At 41.9% G+C, this 19,445-nt stretch overlaps 1 protein-coding gene and 1 long non-coding RNA gene across 5 annotated transcripts in view; one reads left to right on the top strand and one right to left on the bottom strand.

Annotated features, from left to right (window-relative positions):
• Positions 1–19,445, top strand: part of tmem120b (transmembrane protein 120B) — an 80,767-nt gene that overhangs the window by 10,684 nt on the left and 50,638 nt on the right. For all 4 annotated transcript variants that reach the window (XM_078554157.1, XM_078554155.1, XM_078554154.1 and 1 more), the window contains exon 2: positions 16,255–16,373. Coding sequence is in view for 3 of the 4 variants with exons in the window: in XM_078554155.1 (XP_078410281.1) it covers positions 16,255–16,373 (119 nt within the window). In the remaining variant the exon portion in view is untranslated. The remainder of the gene's footprint in view (positions 1–16,254; positions 16,374–19,445) is intronic.
• The window catches only part of LOC144687719 (uncharacterized), a 71,693-nt gene continuing 57,123 nt past the window's right edge, over positions 4,876–19,445 (bottom strand). The window contains exons 2-3 of the long non-coding RNA XR_013578199.1: positions 18,484–18,736; positions 4,876–5,007 (exon numbers count right to left, since the gene is read on the bottom strand). This is a non-coding gene — a long non-coding RNA (uncharacterized LOC144687719). The remainder of the gene's footprint in view (positions 5,008–18,483; positions 18,737–19,445) is intronic.

Genomic DNA, 19,445 nt, shown 5'->3' with positions numbered 1-19,445 from the left:
GCCGTAACATGTAGAAAGGAGCAAAACTTATGCTACCAGATTTGATCCCTTTCCAACAGTTCATGTTTTATCAATTGAGATAATTTTGAAAGGACATAATCCAAAGTTCATTGGTTCTATAATTTTACAGTAAGGGACCTTGTAATCTATGATGGCAGGTGAAATTTTCATTACCTGTCTTGACAATGTAATGCGTGCACGTGGAATATTAACCTTTAATTTCATCAGCTGGTCAGATATATATTGAACTTATTTAAAAAGGATTTTTGCCAAGCAAAGATGCTGACTTTAAAATGGCTGCAGAAGTCACCTGACCTACAAATTGGCCAAGGTTGGAAACTTCTGAACGTGAATTTGCCAGGATTTGTAGTGATAGCTACAGGTAGTTTCCCTGATGGACTTCACACCTGCCAAGGTCTAAACTCTCTACAAAGCTTAAGGACAATGGGCCTGTAGATTTTTTGATTATAGAAACTACCAGCAACAATGAGGTGCTAATGAAGTTCATTATGCAAGGAGGGGTGCTAAGGACCCCTATCTGTTTCGATGGCATCTTAATAGCTTTGACAATGGGAAATCAAAGCTCTTTCATTAACATGGATTACCCTCCATTGTGAACCAATAGTAGCTGTCACATGACCAAAACCCCCTTGTGAAAAGCTATGATATTAAGATTTCGAGCCTTCATGGCCCTTCGGCAGAACTGAAGCATAGTTAGAAGAAGGGAGAAATATAAACTGGTTTAAGGTGGGTGGGGCGGGGCGGGGTGGGGGGGGGGTGGAGAGGGAGACATTGAGGGTGTGGTGATTGTGGAGATGAGCAGTTAATCAAAAGATGTCACAGACAAAAGGGTCAAAGAGGTGTTGAAGGTGGTGATATTTGTCTAAGAAAAGTGCTAATTAAGAAAGGAAGACAGGATATTCAAAGTACAGCTCTAGTGGGGGTGGGGTGGAAAGACTAACAAGGTTTTAGTTTTAGATTTAAAAATAATGGAAATAGGTGGGGAAAGAAGAATCTATATAAATTATTGAAAAAAAAAGCGGATGGGGGGAGGGGGAGTTTAAGATCTAAAGTTGTTGAATTCAATATTCAGCCCGGAAGGCTGTAAAGTGCCTAGTCGGAAGATGAGGTGCTGTTCCTCCAGTTTGTGTTGGGTTTCACTGGAACAATGCAGCATGCCAAGGACAGACATGTGGGCAAGAGAACAGGGTGGAGTGTTAAAATGGCAAACGACAGGGAGGTTTGGGTCTTTCTTGCGGACAGACCGCAGGTGTTCCGCAAAACGGTCGCCCAGTTTGAGTTTGGTCTCTCCAATGTAGAGGAGACCGCATTGGGAGCAACGAATGCAGTAGACTAAGTTAGGGGAAATGCAAGTGAAATGCTGCTTCACTTGAAAGGAGTGTTTGGGCCCTTGGACGGTGAGGAGAGAGGAAGTGAAGGGGCAGGTGTTGCATCTTCTGCGTGGGCATGGGGAGGTGCCATAAGTGGGGGTTGAGGAGTAGGGGGTGATGGAGGAGTGGACCAGGGAACGATCCCTACGGAATGCCGTCAGGGGGGGTGAAGGGAAGATGTGTTTGGTGGTGGCACCATGCTGGAGTTGGCGGAAATGGCGGAGGATGATCCTTTGAATGCGGAGGCTGGTGGGGTGATAAGTGAGGACAAGGGGGACCCTATCATGTTTCTGGGAAGGAGGAGAAGGCGTGAGGGAGGATGCGCGGGATATGGGCCGGACACGGTTGAGGGCCCTGTCAACAACCGTGGATGGAAAACCTCGGTTAAGGAAGAAGGAGGACATGTCAGAGGAGCTGTTTTTGAAGGTAGCGTCATGAGAACAGATGCGACGGAGGCGAAGGAACTGAGAGAATGGGATGGAGTCTTTACAAGAAGCGGGGTGTGAGGAGCTGTAGTCGAGGTAGCTCTGGGAGTCGGTAGGCTTGTAATGGATATTGGTGGACAGTCTATCATCAGAAATTGAGACAGAGAGGTCAAGGAAGGGAAGAGAAGTGTCAGAGATGGACCATGTGAAAATGATGGAGGGGTGGAGATTGGAAGCAAAATTAATAAATTTTTCCAGGTCCCGACGCGAGCATGAAGCAGCACCGAAGTAATCATCGATGTACCGGAGAAAGAGTTGTGGGAGGGGACCGGAGTAGGACTGGAACAAGGAATGTTCCACATACCCCATAAAGAGACAGGCATAGCTGGGGCCCATGCGGGTACCCATAGCCACACCTTTTATTTGGAGGAAGTGAGAGGAGTTAAAGGAGAAATTGTTCAGTGTGAGAACAAGTTCAGCCAGACGGAGGAGAGTAGTGGTGGATGGGGATTGTTGGGGCCTCTGTTCAAGGAAGCTTCTTATGGGGTATGTGGAACATTCCTTGTTCCAGTCCTACTCCGGCCCCCTCCCACAACTCTTTCTCCGGTACATCGATGATTACTTCGGTGCTGCTTCATGCTCTCGTCGGGACCTGGAAAAATTTATTAATTTTGCTTCCAATCTCCACCCCTCCATCATCTTCACATGGTCCATCTCTGACACTTCTCTTCCCTTCCTTGACCTCTCTGTCTCAATTTCTGATGATAGACTGTCCACCAATATCCATTACAAGCCTACCGACTCCCACAGCTACCTCAACTACAGCTCCTCACACCCCGCTTCTTGTAAAGACTCCATCCCATTCTCTCAGTTCCTTCGCCTCCGTCGCATCTATTCTGATGACGCTACCTTCAAAAGCAGCTCCTCTGACATGTCCTCCTTCTTCCTTAACCGAGGTTTTCCATCCACGGTCGTTGACAGGGCCCTCAACCGTGTCCGGCCCATATCCCGCGCATCCTCCCTCACGCCTTCTCCTCCTTCCCAGAAACATGATAGGGTCCCCCTTGTCCTCACTTATCACCCCACCAGCCTCCGCATTCAAAGGATCATCCTCCGCCATTTCCGCCAACTCCAGCATGATGCCACCACCAAACACATCTTCCCTTCACCCCCCCTGACGGCATTCCGTAGGGATCGTTCCCTCCGGGACACCCTGGTCCACTCCTCCATCACCCCCTACTCCTCAACCCCCACTTATGGCACCTCCCCATGCCCACGCAGAAGATGCAACACCTGCCCCTTCACTTCCTCTCTCCTCACCGTCCAAGGGCCCAAACACTCCATTCAAGTGAAGCAGCATTTCACTTGCATTTCCCCTAACTTAGTCTACTGCATTCGTTGCTCCCAATGCGATCTCCTCTACATTGGAGAGACCAAACTCAAACTGGGCGACCGTTTTGCGGAACACCTGCGGTCTGTCCGCAAGAAAGACCCAAACCTCCCTGTCGTTTGCCATTTTAACACTCCACCCTGTTCTCTTGCCCACATGTCTGTCCTTGGCTTGCTGCATTGTTCCGGTGAAGCCCAACGCAAACTGGAGGAACAGCACCTCAACTTCCGACTAGGCACTTTACAGCCTTCCGGGAATTCAACAACTTTAGATCTTAAACTCCCCTCCCCCCCCATCCCCACCCCCGTTTCTCCCCACCCCCCCCCCCCGCTTTTTTTTTCAATAATTTATATAGATTCATCTTTCCCCACCTATTTCCATTATTTTTAAATCTAAAACTAAAACCTTGTTAGTCTTTCCACCCCACCCCCACTAGAGCTGTACTTTGAATATCCTGTCTTCCATTCTTAATTAGCACTTTTCTTAGACAAATTTCACCACCTTCAACACCTCTTTGACCCTTTTGTCTGTGACATCTTTTGATTATCTGCTCATCTCCACAATCACCACACCCTCAATGTCTCTCCCCCCCCCCCCCCGCCCCACCCACCTTAAACCAGTTTATATTTCTCCCTTCTTCTAACTATGCTTCAGTTCTGCCGAAGGGCCATGAAGGCTCGAAACGTTAACTGATTTCTTCTCCGCCGATGCTGCCAGACCTGCTGAGTTTTTCCAGGTAATTCTGTTTTTGTTTTGGATTTCCAGCATCCGCAGTAGCTTTTAGCTTTTTGTTTTTATGATATTAAGATTGCTTGTTGGTTACTGTAACAGAAAAAGAACAGAACAAAAACAGAATTACCTGGAAAAACTCAGCAGGTCTGGCAGCGTCGGCTGAGAAGAAAAGAGTTGACATTTTGAGTCCTCATGACCCTTCAACAGAACTGAGTAATATTAGGAGAGGGGTGAAATATAAGCTGGTTTAAAGGTTGGGGGGGGGTGGGGGGGGTGGTGGGGGTTGTGATTGTAGGGACAAGCAAGCAGTGATAGGAGCAGATAATCAAAAGATGTCACAGACAAAAGAACAAAGAGGTGTTGAAGGTGGGAGATTGAACTAGTAATGCCATCTCTCTCCCTGCTGTTTTCGAAGTTCAGAACCAAGTTCTGTTACATTTTGGAATCCATCACAGAGGTAGAGAATTTCAGTCGAAAGGAACGTCGGGTACCATGGCATCCACTTTTGAAAAAGACAGTTTACAGTTTAAAAGGGACTGTGTCTCCAGAAATTACTCTTTACATCAGCCATAACCCCACAAGAATTTCAAGACCACTATAAAAGAACTATGTCAATCATGCACAAAAGTGAAGGACTCATAAATAGTGAACTTTCTATTTTCTGCCTTTTTAACATTGAATCTTAATTTGGCCAAAAGTTACCTGTACTGCATAATTTTGCATGCTTGTGTGCACAACAGTGTTGCAACAGTGTGTTTACCTTTTTAAAATATTTTTTATATGTTGAGTGGGTTTTTAGCTAATAAAAACTAACCCCTTTGTGTTTAAACTCAAGAAAGCCTGTCAGACTGAACTCTTTGCAATCAGCACGTAAGCAGTTAGGTACAGACACTGAATTGACACCTTCATCTTTATCGATTTCAAAAATACTTGTTACAATCAATCAAGGAGTGGGAAAGAAAGGGTAAGACCTGGCATTTGTTCTCACCTGGTCGTAACAACCTCTGGATCTCTGAATGCTGTTGCCATCTTTCCACATTTGATAGTCCAAAACATGCCTCCTGTAAACCTTTCAACAATATTTAAAACATTTCATAAACATATGATATTTGAATGCTTTGAAGGATCATTCAGCATCATCAATATTTATTTTAAATGTATTTTTCAAAAACTGATGTAACCTGAAAATAAAGATTTACAAGAACACCATTAATTATCCTGGTCCTAAACAGTAATTTGCATAAGGGTATTAAAATATCAACAAATTATTGTGATGCAGCGTGTGTGTGTCCACTAGAGAGCAAATCTGATGAAATTGCCCTGGTCCAAGTTTTCTAAATGTGTGTAACGAGAGAGAGAAAACAGAGCTTGGTATAGCAGCTCCTACTGACATGGAGATTGAGTGTGTGGAGTCTACTTTTTCATGTTAGACATTTGATGAATTTTTTGACATGGAGCAGGAGGAAGAGAAGAGCAAATGTGATAGGCTAAAAGGCAACTGTAATCTATCCTGGTAAATCGAATTAACTGTGGTTGAAATTGCAATATGCCAGGTGTTTTAATAATTACTGGGTCTTCGTGCTTGTGACTTATTATTAGATTTGCCAGTATGATGTCAAAGTGAAAGAAGAGTCGGTCGTCTTTTTACCCTCCGACCTTCCCTCAATTTGCACTCACATGTTTCCAGCAAAAAAGTAGGTCATGGCTGCAGCTCACCAATATTTTAATGGGAAATGGACATAAATTATTATTTAAATTGATTTTCCTGGAAGAATTTTAATATATTCAAAAATAAGTTAAAATTGGATGTGTAGGATCAGTTTAACTCAAAAATCTTTTTTTGTAGACAGAATAATTAAGAGAAAGGCAAGTAATGAAGAATAGAATTTACTGTTGGAAAATTAAGTTGAAATCATGTATCCAAATATTCTAATTCTTGGATTCAATGTCTGTTTCCAGTTATAGTGCATTTAAAAATTTTTTTTAAAAACGGCAACTTTGCGCTGTTGTTTAGCTTTCAAATTCCTGGCAAGTCTAGGGTACAACTCTGTTAAAGTCATCATGTGTTCTTTTTCTTATTTGTAAATAATTGCTGTCACTAAATGTTTTCAGAGTGCATGCCACTAGTATTGTAACAGCAGTGAAAGTAATGTGTTTTTTTCATTATTTATTTGAGATGTGGGCATTGCTGGCAAGACCAACATTTATTGCTCATCCCTAATTACCCTCTTGAAGATGAAGGTGAGCGACCTCCCTAAATTGTTGTGCAGTGAAGGTATGTCCATAGTGCTGTTAGTTCTAGGATTTTAACCCAGTGACCATGATGGAATGCTAATGTATTTTCCAATTAGGGTGGTGTGTGACTTGGAGGGATCTCAGAGCTAGCGGTGTTCCCATGCACCTGCTGCCCTGTCCATTTAGATGGTAGAGGTCATGGGTTTGGCAAGTGCTGGTAGTGCATTAATTGCAAAAGGTGAGATACAGCAAGTAATTAGGAAAGCAAATAGAATGTTACTGTTTATTGCGAGGGGAATTGAATACAAAAGTAGGGCGGTTATGCTTCAGTTGTGCAGGGCCCAATCTATGTCGTCCTGCAGCCAAGTCTCTGTAACGGCTATCAGATCATATTTATTTATTTCTATTTGTGCTATCAGTTCATCTGTTTTTCTTTGAATGCTACGTGCATTCAGATAGAGAGCCTTTGGCTTTATCCTTCTATTATTTTTGTAACCTCTACCTATGACTGCTGTTTTACTCTTTAGATTTATACTCTCTATCCCTTCCTGTTACGTTCTATTTATCATTTCCCAGATTAATACCTTTTTATTAATCCAGGCAAATGGCAAGAATCTCACATTCTTGACTTGTGCCTTGCAGATATTGGAAAGGCTGCAAAATACCTAGCCTCTGATCTGCTCTTGCAGCAAGTCCAGTTAAATTTCTGGCCAATGGTGTCCCCTAGATGTCAATGGTGGGAGACAGTAATATTGAATATCAAGGGAAGGTGGTTAGACTCTTTCCAATTGGGGATGGTCATCACCTACCACTTATGTGGTGCGACTTGCCAATTCTCAGCCTAGGGCTAGCTGTATGTGGACACAGACTACAGCATTATCTGAGGAGTAGCGAATTTAACAGAATCTTCAGTGAACATCCCCACTCTGACCTTGTGATGGAGAGAATGTCATTGATGAAGCAGCTGATGATAATTGGGCTGGGAATACTGCCCTGAGGAACTCCAGCAATGTCCTGGGCTAAGATGATAACCTCCAACACCCATAGCCATCTTCCTTTGTTCTAGGTATGATTCCAACTAGTGACAGTTTTTCCCCCTAATTTCCATTGACCTGAATTTTACCTAGGACTCCTTGATATTACATTTGGGTTTGTTTACCACTCAAAATTATGATCTGTGAAAATTAGCTGCTGGAATGAATAATCTTTTTTGTCCTTCAGAGATTTTGTTTGTTTCTTGGTGGTGTAGTGTATTGGTACGTTAGTGCACTGATCTATGAAATGCAAGGATAAGGTTCAGGACACAAAGATTTCCTGATCAGACTCAGGTCTCTGAGCCTTCTCCATAATAATGAAAAGTTGACCTGATTATCTGACATGGCAAAGATGTGAGAATGAAGAGAGGTAACAATAGTCTTAATTCATAGCCCAGATATGATTCAGTAAAATATTAATTAAATTAACATTTTTAAAAAGCTAGGAAAATGTTAACTACTGAAATAATCTAAGTTTAAAAAAATCTGCCTTTTATGCCTCTGATCTCTCAGATATGAGTTTGTATCTAGCCTAGATCCATTTTATTATTTGATCTCGGAAATAGGAAATGCTAGAATTGCACCTCCTATAGTTTATTAAAATTTAATCAAGGGGTGAATCTAATATGCACTTCTTTGTACAATTTGAGTGGAGTGGCTTGCTTGGGGTATTAAGACCACATACTGGGGACTGGTGTCACTTATGACCCTGATCAGCTGGAAGTAGCAGATTTCCTTCCCTGAACTTCAGTGAATCAGTTGCACTTTTATGACCGTCGGGCTGCTTTCACGGTGATATATTCTGGGGCCAACACACAAATTAACATATTTACACAGTTCAATTTTACAAAGTTCGATGGTAAGTTTTGAATTTTTGACCTCTTGCCAGCTCATTACTATTACCACTATGCCAGTGTACCCATTGCATTCATATGTAAAAATCTCCTTTCTGAAGTTACAAAAGTCGTCTTTGAGTTTGGGCAGTCTGGTAATTTGAATAGACACTTTCCCACAATTTGTCAGTAAACTGGCAGACTTGATCATAAAGGTCATTGGAAAGCTGGATTGGGAAATGGAAGTAGCAGAAGGCCTCTGTTTTTAATAATGTATTATGGTAAAGCTGAGTTACTGGACAGAGTGGAGGATGCTTTATTTGTACCTGTCCCAGCTAAATTTGACCAGGGAGTGGTCACTGCTCACCATGAGTAATAATAGAAGTGAAAAGTGACCAATTCACTTGTCAGGAAGATATAATGATTTTCATAATGTTATTGGAATTTATTGTAAAGTAGAGTAATTGTAGTGTGTGTGTCTTCGTTGAATTAAAGGTAGCTGGTCTGAAGGCTTTGATGTAACAGAAGATAAGCTAGGTTTGAAATATTAAGTGGGTAAACATAGGTGTAAAGGGAACATTTGCAAAGCCTAAAGGGAACATTTGCATTTTGAAATAAACCAGACTAGCTTGAATTCAAAAGGGTGAGTGAAACATTACGCCTAGCCAGGAGAAGTTAAGAAACAGTGTGTTTATTTTTCCCAAAGATTACTGGTAAAATTGGTACAATGATAGATTTTAATATTAGAGAGGTAAAAATCCAAAGACACAATGAAACTATGGGGATTTGCATTCAAAGGGGAAAATATGTATCAAGGAGAGAAGGCTGTGTGTAAGGGGAGGCATTCTAAGATCTAACAGGTGTGACAAGCCTCCAGCATCTAAGCCTCAAGCTGCTGTCTACAAGGAACTGACGCTGAGAAAAACTCACTTTGAATTTGACTGTTCAGGATATTGTGTGTTACTCTACCTGGGTCTTTTAAAATCTATGTGTCTCACTATTGCCTTAATGGAGGTGTAACTGGAGTTTAGATTAATTAGGGGATTTAGAAGTTATCATAGTAGTAATTTGTAGATCTATGTATGTGCTAAATCATTTCTTATATTAATAAAGGTTTAATTTAATTTTATAAGAAACCTTTAAGGCTCGTTGGTCTTATTATTACTGAATTCAAGGCACGCATCTCGAAACATATGCAAATTGCAAAACAGTTGTGGTAATTGTTTCAAGTTTCCCTTTGAGATTCGGGTAGCTTGGCATCTATCATCCACCTGCCATAACACACTAATAATAAATATAGGTTTTATGACATCTCCAAGAAAATTAAATCAGCAAAGTGCAACAGTATACGTGTAACTATTGCCTTCAAAAGGTAAATATTGTACTCACTACATGGCATGTATGTTTCTGTAATTTTAAAAGAAGACCTGTTCTGTGATTAACTTTTTAAAATGTTACTACATTGACCGCTCTATTCCTTTATATAGAGTTAAGTAATGTACAGTAAGAGGAAGAATTGAGATGACCAATTGAAGTGTTTACACTAGTTTAGTTTAATTCCAACAAACCCTGTGCCTGTTTTTAAAATTCTGTTACTCAATTTGAATTGTTTATGGCCTACCACATCGAAGTAGTGTTTAAGTCAAGTAGATTCCTTTTCAAAGGGGGTATAATATTGCAATAAAGGAATCACAAAGCTGTGCAATTAATAACTGTGTTAATTGTTTGGAATATGTCACACTAAAGAGCTATTTTCAACATTTTTAATTTTCATATGAAACAATTTATTTAAACCTGTATATTGGTGGCTCCCTTTAGTTTGCACTAAAATAGTGTTTCCAATATGTTAGCCACTAGCTACATATTGCTAACTGGGAATCCAGATTTGGACAATTACATTTTTAATTAGTAATAGGCACTGCCATTGGGAATGTGATCTCCACTCAAGTCCACACAGCTTATGCATGCATACATCAACCTTTTGTGTATTTATTGGTTAAATGGTAAGACAAAAAGAATAATGTGCAAGTGTACTTTGATTGTTGTGTACTTCTTTGGTTACTGCTTGTACGTTATCTGCTAAAATAGTGTGTAGTGTGGGTGAAATGTCAGACTTCAGTACCAGCAACAGTTTATAGAGAGAACCTGTCATCATGGTCAGCTGAAACAATCCGAATAACTGCTCCAGGCCAGAGAGCAAACCAAACAAATAACTAACACCATAACTAATTGGGCACTTCATGGTAAAAGGCAAGCATCCTGGCTGGAAAGCAGTGTTTGGAATTGTAAGTCAACATTGTCAGCAAGCTCTCTGAAGTAAAAAAAGACCTAGAAGTTTAAGTAAGATTTGCTGAGTGATTAAGTTCATGCGAGAGTTCCACACTTTTGTCAGACTGCAAAGTTTTGCACTGAATGGTGGTGTATGTTTTTTTTTGACTAAATAGAAGTAAATCCACTTTTTTATTCTTTCATGGGATGTGTGCATTGCTGGCAAGGCCAACACTTGTTGCCCATCACTTGCTTGCTAGGCCATTTCAGAGGACAGTTAAGGGGTCTGGGGTCACGTGCAGGCCAAATCCGTTTAGGATGGCAGATCTCCTTCCCTAAAGGAAGAACATAATGTCCCTAAAGGACATTAGTGAACCAATTTGGTTTTTACATATGATAATTGTCATGGTCACCATTACAATTATGTTCCAGATTTATTAATTGAATTTAAACTCCAGGATTACTCCCTGTGCCACATGCCAGTGAGGCTAGAAATAGGAAGTAGTGCAGCTAAACATGTGGCTGAACAGATGGTGTAGGAGGGAGGGTTTCCGATATCTGGATCAGTGGGACCTCTTCCTGGGACCTGTATAAGAAGGACGGGTTGCATCTAAACTGGAAGGGCACCAATATCCTGGCTGCGAGGTTTGCTAGTGTCACTCGGGAGGGCTTAAACTAGTATGGCAGGGGGGGTGGGAACCAGAGCAATAGGTCAGCAGGTGAAATAAATGATTGAGAACCAGTGAATATGGCCAGTAGGACTAAGAGGAGGAGCAGGCAGGGAGAAATTACTGAACACAGTGGGACTGGGGGTCTGAAATGCATTTGTTTCAATGCGAGAAGTATAACGGGCAACGCAGATGAGCTTAGAGCTTGGATTAGTTCTTGGGACTATGATGTTATTACTATTACAGAGATTTGGTTGAAGGATGGACAAGATTGGCAGATAAACGTTCCAGGATTAAAATGTTTCAGGCAGGATAGAGAGGGATGTAGAAGAGGTGGGGGAGTTGCACTGCTGGTTAAGGGGAATATCACAGCTGTACGACAGGAGGACAACTCGGTGGGCTCATGCAGCGAGGCAATATGGGTAGAGCTCTGGAATAGGAAGGATGCAGTCACAATGTTGGGGGTTTACTACAGGCCTCCCAATTGCCGGCGTGAGATTGAAGAACAGTTATGTAGGCAGATTTTGGAAAGATGTAAAAGCAATAGGGTTGTTGTGGTGGGTGATTTTAACTTTCCCTATATTGACTGGGAATCACTTAGTGCTAGGGGTTTGGATGGTGCAGAATTTGTAAGGTGCATCCAGGAGGGCTTCCTGAGACAATATGTAGATAGTCCAACTAAGGAAGGGGCAATACTGGACCTGGTATTAGGGAATGAACCCGGCCAGGTGGTCGAAGCTTCAGTAGGGGAGCATTTTGGGAAAAGTGACCATAATTCAGTAAGTTTCAAGGTACTGGTGGATAAGGATAACAGGAGCAAAAAATAAAAAATACCTGGAAAAACTCAGCAGGTCTGGCAGCATCAGCGGAGAAGAGTACAGTTGACGTTTCGAGTCCTCATGACCCTTCAACAGAACTAAGTAAAAATAGGAGAGGGGAACAAGGCAGAAGAGAGATATGAAAATCCTGACGGAGAGTAGAACAAAACTTCTTCAAGGTAGGCATTTCTTGAAGAGAAGTGACAGTCAATTAAACACAGAGATAAAAACAAAAAAACTGCGGATGCTGGAAATCCAAAATAAAAAATACCTGGAAAAACTCTTCCAGCATCCACAGTTTTTTTGTTTTTATCTCTGTGTTTAATTGACTGCCACTTCTCTTCAAGAAATGCCTACCTTGAAGAAGTTTTGTTCTACTCTCCGTCAGGATTTTCGTATCTCTCTTCTGCCTTGTTCCCCTCTCCTATTTTTACTTAGTTCTGTTGAAGGGTCATGAGGACTCGAAACGTCAACTGTACTCTTCTCCGCTGATGCTGTCAGACCTGCTGAGTTTTTCCTGGTATTTTTTATTTTTTGTTTTGGATTTCCAGCATCCGCAGTTTTTTTTGTTTTTATCTCTAAGGATAACAGGAGTTCTCGGGTTAAGGTGTTTAATTGGGGGAAGGCTAATTATAACAATATTAGGCAGGAACTGAGGAATCTAGACTGGAGGCGGATGTTTGAGGGCAAATCAGCAACTGACATGTGGGGGGCTTTCAAACGTCAGTTGATAAGAATTCAGGACCGGCATGTTCCTGCTAGGATGAAGGATAAGCATGGCAAGTTTCAGGAACCTTGGATAACAAAGGATATTGTGAGATTAGTCAAAAAGAAAAGGAAAGCATTCGTTAGGGCTAGAAGACTGGGAACAGATGAAGCCCGTGGAGAATATAAAGAAAGTAGGAAGAAACTTAAGCAAGGAGTCAGGAGGGCTAAAAGGGGTCATGAAAAGTCACTGGCAACCAGGATTAAGGAAAATCCCAAGGTCTTTAATACATATGTAAAAAGCAAGAGGGTAGCCAGGGAAAGGGTAGGCCCACTCAGGGACAGAGGTGGGAATGTGTGTGTGGAGCCAGAAGAAATGGGAGAGATACTAAATGAATACTTCTCATCAGTATTCACCAAAGAGAAGGACTTAGCGGTCGATTTGTCTAGGGAAGAGTGTATAGATAGCCTGGATCATGTTGAGATCAAAAAAGAGGAGGTGTTAGGCGTCTTGAAGAATATTAAGGTGGATAAGTCCCCAGGGCCAGATGGGATCTACCCCAGAGTACTGAGGGAGGCAAGGGAGGAGATTGCTGGGGCCTTGACAGAAATCTTTGTATCCTCACTGGCTACGGGTGAGGTCCCAGAGGACTGGAGAATGGCCAATGTTGTTCCATTGTTTAAGAAGGGTAGCAGGGATAATCCAGGAAATTTAGGCCGGTGAGCCTTATGTCAGTGGTAGGGAAATTATTGGAGAAGATTCTTCGTGACAGGATTTACTACCATTTGGAAGCAAATGGGCGTATTAGTGAGAGGCAGCATGGTTTTGTGAAGGGGAGGTCGTGTCTCTAACTTGATCAAGTTTTTTGAGGAAGTGACAAAGATGATCATCGATGGAAGGGCAGTAGATGTTATATACATGAATTTCAGTAAGGCCTTTGACAAGGTCCCTCATGGCAGACTGGTACAGAAGGTAAAGTTGCACGGGATCAGAGGTGAGCTGGCAAGATGGATACAGAATTGGCTTGGTCATAGAAGACAGAGGGTAGCAGTGGCAGGGTGCTTTTCTAAATGGAGAGCTGTGACTAGTGGAGTTCCGCAGGGATCAGTGCTGGGACCTTTGCTGTTTGTAGTATACATAAATGATTTGGAGGAAAATGTAACTGGGCTAATTAGTAAGTTTGCAGACGACACTAAGGTTGGAGGAGTTGCAGATAGTGAAGAGGATTGTCAAAGAATACAACGGGATATAGATCGGTTGGAGACTTGGGCGGAGAAATGGCAGATGGAGTTTAATCCGGACAAATGCGAGGTAATGCATTTTGGAAGGTCTAATACAGGCAGGAATTATACAGTAAATGGCAGAACCCTTAAGTGCATCGACGGGGAGAGGGCTCTGGGTGTACAGGTCCACAGGTCACTGAAAGTGGCGACGCAGGTGGATAAGGTAGTCAGGAAGGCATATGGCATGCTTGCCTTCATTGGCATGGGTATTGAGTATAAAAGCTGGGAAGTCATACTGCAGCTGTATAGAACCTTGGTTAGGCCACACTTGGAAATTGCATGCAATTCTGGTCGCCACATTACCAGAAGGATATGGAGGCGTTGGAGAGGGTGCAGAGGAGGTTTACCAGGATGCTGCCTGGTCTGGAGGTTATTAGCTATGAGGAGAGGTTGGAGAAACTTGGATTGTTCTCACTAGAGCGATGGAGATTGAGGGGCGACTTGATAGAAGTTTACAAAATTATGAGTGGCATGGACAGAGTAGATAGTCAGAAGCTTTTTCCCAGGGTGGAAGAGTCAATTACTAGGGGACATAGATTTAAGGTAAGAGGAGAAAACTATAGAGATGTGTGGGGCAAGTTTTTTACGCCGAGGATAATGAGTGTCTGGAATTTGCTGCCAGAGGAGGTGGTGGAAGCAGGTACGATAGTGGTGTTTAAGAGGCAGCTTGACAAATACATGAATAGGATGGGAATATAGGGATACGGACCCCGGAAGTGCAAAATGTTTTAGTTGACGGACAATATGATCGGTGCAGGCTTGGAGGGCCGAAGGGCCTGTTCCTGTGCTGTACTTTTCTTTGTTCTTTTCCAGTTGCTGTGGTGGGTTTGAACCCATATCCCCAGGGCATTAGTCTGGGCCTCTAGATTACCTGCCCAGTGTCATTTACCATTATACCACCATCTCCTCTCCCCTCTAATTATTTGTATGTAAGGTGTTTTCTACCAAAATTCTTGTATGTGGTTACAATTGTGGTGCTATAGCTACACCTGTTGTTAGTTAGTGATTTCTATTGAACAACAATGCTCTAAGGGAAAATGTCGCTCCTTTACAAAGTGCCTTCAAAAGATGACAGCTCCCTCCTGCACCCAAAAACAAAGTTAGTTTATGTCATTCAGATAATGACTTCACAGCTTAATGATAATAGTCGAGTGTTTTTGTAATGCCTGATATATTTCTCCTGTACCTGCATGCATAATAGCTTTGTTAAATCTTAAACAGGAGGTTAAATCAGAGAGCATGTCACAACTCCTGTAAGTGTAATAACTGGACAAGGGTGAGAGTCATATGGGACACTCTGCCTATTTTAATAATGCTACATGGAAAGAAACTGGTGTGGAATACCATGGCCTATCGGAAATGGAGAGAAAAATTGAAACAAAATGTGAAATTAGCTTAACAATTGACATAAATGCTTCATGGCTTGATGGAGTTACAGCACAACCTGATGTTTCAATTAAACACTTGTAAAGGTTCAAACCACTGGATGCTGTTTTACTGGAGTAAAGCTAACCTGTTACCTGAATAAGGGGTTCTTTTTAAAACTTGGAGTCAGCAACCACTTAATGAAAGGAATATAAATGGTGGTCTTCAGTGGCGGGGGAAGGAAAATACCAACAAATCTGGTGTGTTGCACACAGTTTTTTCAGTCAGTTTATTAATTTTATTCTTGGATCTTGACCTGTGCACCCGATTTACTGAACATCTTTAAGATGATGAGCAGTTAAGTTCAGTTTCTTGTTTTTTGAAAAATAGCATTGCAATTGCATTTTCATCATGAACATGATCTTATAGACTCATAGATGTTTACAGCACAGAAGGAGGCCATTCAGACCATTGTGTCTGCGCCGGTCAACAAAGATCTGACTACACTGATCCCATTTTCCAGCGCTTGGCCCATAGCCCCAAAGGCTGTGGCAATGCAAGTGAATATCAAAATACTTCTTAAATGTTACAAGAGTTTCTGATTCAACCACCCTTTCAGGCAGTGAGTTCCAGACTCCCACCACCCTCTGGGTGAAAATATTTCCCCTCAACTCCCTTCTACCTCTTAAATCTATGCCTCCTGGTTACTGACCCCTCTACTAATGGAACAAGTGCCTTCCTATCCACCCTATCTATGCCCCTCAGAATCTTATACACCTCTATCAGGTTCCCTCTCAACCTTCGCTGCTCCAAGGAAAACAACCCCAGCCTATCCAATCTTTCCTCATAGCTCAGACCCTCCAGCCCAGGCAGCATCCTGGTAAATCTCCTCTGCAGCCTCTCGAGTACAATCACATCCTTCCTAAAATGTGGTAACCAGAACTGCACGCAGTACTCCAGTTGTGGCCTAACCAGTGTTTTATACAGTTCCAGCATAACCTCCCTGCTCTTATATTCTATGCCTCAGCTAATAAAGGCAAGTATCCCATTATCTTTTGCTTTATGGATCAATCTGTAGAATCTCTAATTTTATGTTTCTGTTGTAGGAAACGCATAAAGTGTATCGACAAAAACTCGATGAACTTACAAACCTTCAAACTATATGCAGCAACTCGATAAGTAAACAAAAAAGAAGAATTAAAGACCTTGCCTGCAATCTCCGAAGGTAAATAAATTAATGATAAGCATATGTAATTACATTTGAATACTGTTTTGTAAAGAAAATTGTAATACACATTATTCTCAACTGAAAAATCAAATTTCATTGCAGAAACAGATATAATTTGACCAGCTCCAATTGCTTTTTAGCCTGATCTTAAATAAATTGATGGTCATTTTGTGCTGGTCTGCCAATTGCTTCGCACAAACTGCATTTCACCCTCATCTCCCTGCTAATTTTAAGAACTTTCTGGATTTGCACATTAATGTAGAAACATAGAAAATAGCAGCAGGAGTAGGTCATTCAGCCCTTCGAACCTGCACCGCCATTCATTATGACCATGGCTGATCCTCTATCTCAGCACCATACTCCTGCTTTCTCCCCATACCCCTTGATACCTTTTAGTCTAGAAATCTATCTATTTCCTTCTTAAATATATTCAGTGACTTGGTCTCCACAGCCTTCTGTGGTAGAGATATCCACAGGTCCACCATCCTCTAAGTGAGGACGTTTCTTCTCTCAGTCATAAATGTCCTATCCTGTATCCTGAGATTGTGACCCCTTGTTCTAGACACCCAGCCAGAGGAAACATCATCCCTACATCCAGTCTGTCCAGCCCTGTCAGCGTTTTATGCATTTCAGTGAGATTCCCTCTCATTCTTCTAAACTCCAATGAAAACAGGCTTAAGCAAAGAATGGAGAATTTATAATGGGCAATAAAGAAATGGCAGAGAAACTAAACAAATACTTTGTGTCTGTCTTCATGGAGGAAGATACAAAAAACCTCCCTGAAATACTGGGGAGCCAAGGGACCAGTGAGATCGAGGACCTGAAAGAAATTAGTATTAGTAAAAAAGTAATGCTGGAGAAACTAATGGGACTAAAAGTAGATGAGTCCCCTGAATCTGATGATCAACATCCCAGATTGTTGTATTCTCTACAGTTTTTAGAAGAATGAGGAATGATCTCATTGAAGTGTACACAATTCATACAGGGCTCAACAGGGAAGATGCAAGAAGGATGTTTCCCCTGGTTTGGAGGGGGGTGGATCTAGAACCAAGGCTCCGCATCATCTCCAGCCATCTCCAGCTTAACAGCTATACAGCCATCCCCTCAACAGCTAAAAACCAGCTATCCGCAGCTACCCTAATAGACCTTTTTACCCCTTTCTTCTCAGTCCCATTGTGCTCACACCCCTTTGAAACTCAAACCCTTCCAAATATAAGATCTTTCATGTTTCCATCTTGTCCTTGCTTTTAGGTCAATAAAAATATAATATTCCCACTACTATTTACCTATGAACTCCCGCAAGATGCAAACATCTTTCTTGCCACCTCTGTCTCCCCTTCTGGAATCCTAACAACCTCTCAACTTATCTAAAAATGCAAATGTTAGATATAACCTATTTACTTGTGCCTCAACTTAACACCTTTTATCCTTTTCATGTTTCCAAAACCCCAGACAACCTGACACCGATCAACCACTTGCCCAGACACCCAGCGTTTTTTTAATAGAATACCACAATATTCCCCAAAATATTTTTAAAAATCCATTTTCATACATGATCTAGTTAAATGGCAGGGCAGGCTCAAGGGGCCAAATGGCCTACTGCTGCACCTATGTTCCTATCACATTGCTGAAGGAGATACACTGTTGGTCTCATTGTTCACTGATGCCCCTGATTCCCTTTGTCCTCACCATGCCATTACAAGCTTGCACTTCCAGTAAGCTAGGCTGCAAAAATGTTTTGAGCAGAAGGGTGCAGGAAAAAGTTCAGATGTCATACACCACAAAATGCTTGCTGTAGCAAGAATTGGCCCTTTGTGTGTCCCTGTCAAATCTGTCCTTGCCTTGCCTAGATATGTCTTTTTCTAGAGGGTTTAATATCTTTTAATAAGGTTTTTGAAATTTGACCAATTACATCAGGCATAAAATTTAACACGTGTTTTCTAGTAACAGAATTGCTCTGTGGAATAAAAATAGAATTCCTGACAGTCATTATGTTTGATATCCTGATATTGACTGTAGTGGTTTTACATTAACTTGTTTATTTTAATAAGTTGTAAGTGAATTGATTGTTTGATCATCTATTGGTAATGTCCCTGGCATAATTTACCATGGTACACCTGTGTCTCTTGAGCTTTGTGCTTGATTTTTGTGCATCTGACGTCAGCAGTAAACAGCCCCAGGGCACACAGTGTTCCATGCTTGTCGCTGGGTCAAAATCCTGGCACTCCTTAGATAAGGAGTTCTGTGGGAACACGTTCACCACATGGATTGCAGCTATTCAAGAAGATGGCCAACCATCATTTTCCTAGGGCAACTATAGCTGAGCATTAAATGCTGATCTTGCCAGCAACACTCATCATCTGAGAATAGAAAGAGGCAAAACAATGCAATAAATCTGAATATCCATGTATTGTATGTAAATGGATGGCATGAAGATTCATTAATCTTAATTGAAAAAATTAGTATTTGATACTGTCACCTTAAGTGCATAGTTACAAGGATGGGATATTTCCACCATTTGACAGAATTCCAACTTTTGGATGATGGCAATCCGCCCTTTTAACATTTTATCCAACCTCCGCCTCCCCTCGGCCACCACTGTGTCCAAAGCAACCAAACCTGGGAGGAGTGAGTCTCAGCCTGGAAGTCTCTGCCTATAATGAGGCCAGGAGCAGGCTCAGAGATTCATCCCGCTCTGCTGCTGGCCACTTGGTGGAGCCACAAGGTTCAGCAGGCCAGAGTTGGAAGAGTAGGGAAGCAGCGACCCAGAGGTCTCGACAGGGTTTGGCAGGCCAGAGTGTGGGGGAAGCAGCAGAGCCTAAGTCTTGGTGGCGTTTGGCACATAGGACATTGGGAGGGAACAGTGGAACCCAAGTCTGATGCAGAAGTAGTTTTTTTTTCTGGAAGTCTTGGAAACAGTGACTGCAGAAGATGTAAATGAAGATGTCAAAACTGGAAGTTCCCAAAGTTAATGAGAGGGATTCTGCTCTATTATTTTTTTTCAAGTCAAAAGAGAATGAGATGCTTAAACCTGTGCACTGGAAGGGAACATGTGAAGGCTGATGACTT

This window comes from Cetorhinus maximus, chromosome 12 (assembly GCF_964194155.1).
Source record: "Cetorhinus maximus chromosome 12, sCetMax3.hap1.1, whole genome shotgun sequence".
Taxonomy (NCBI): Eukaryota; Metazoa; Chordata; class Chondrichthyes; order Lamniformes; family Cetorhinidae; genus Cetorhinus; species Cetorhinus maximus.
This window is presented reverse-complemented; position numbering and strand designations above follow the sequence as displayed.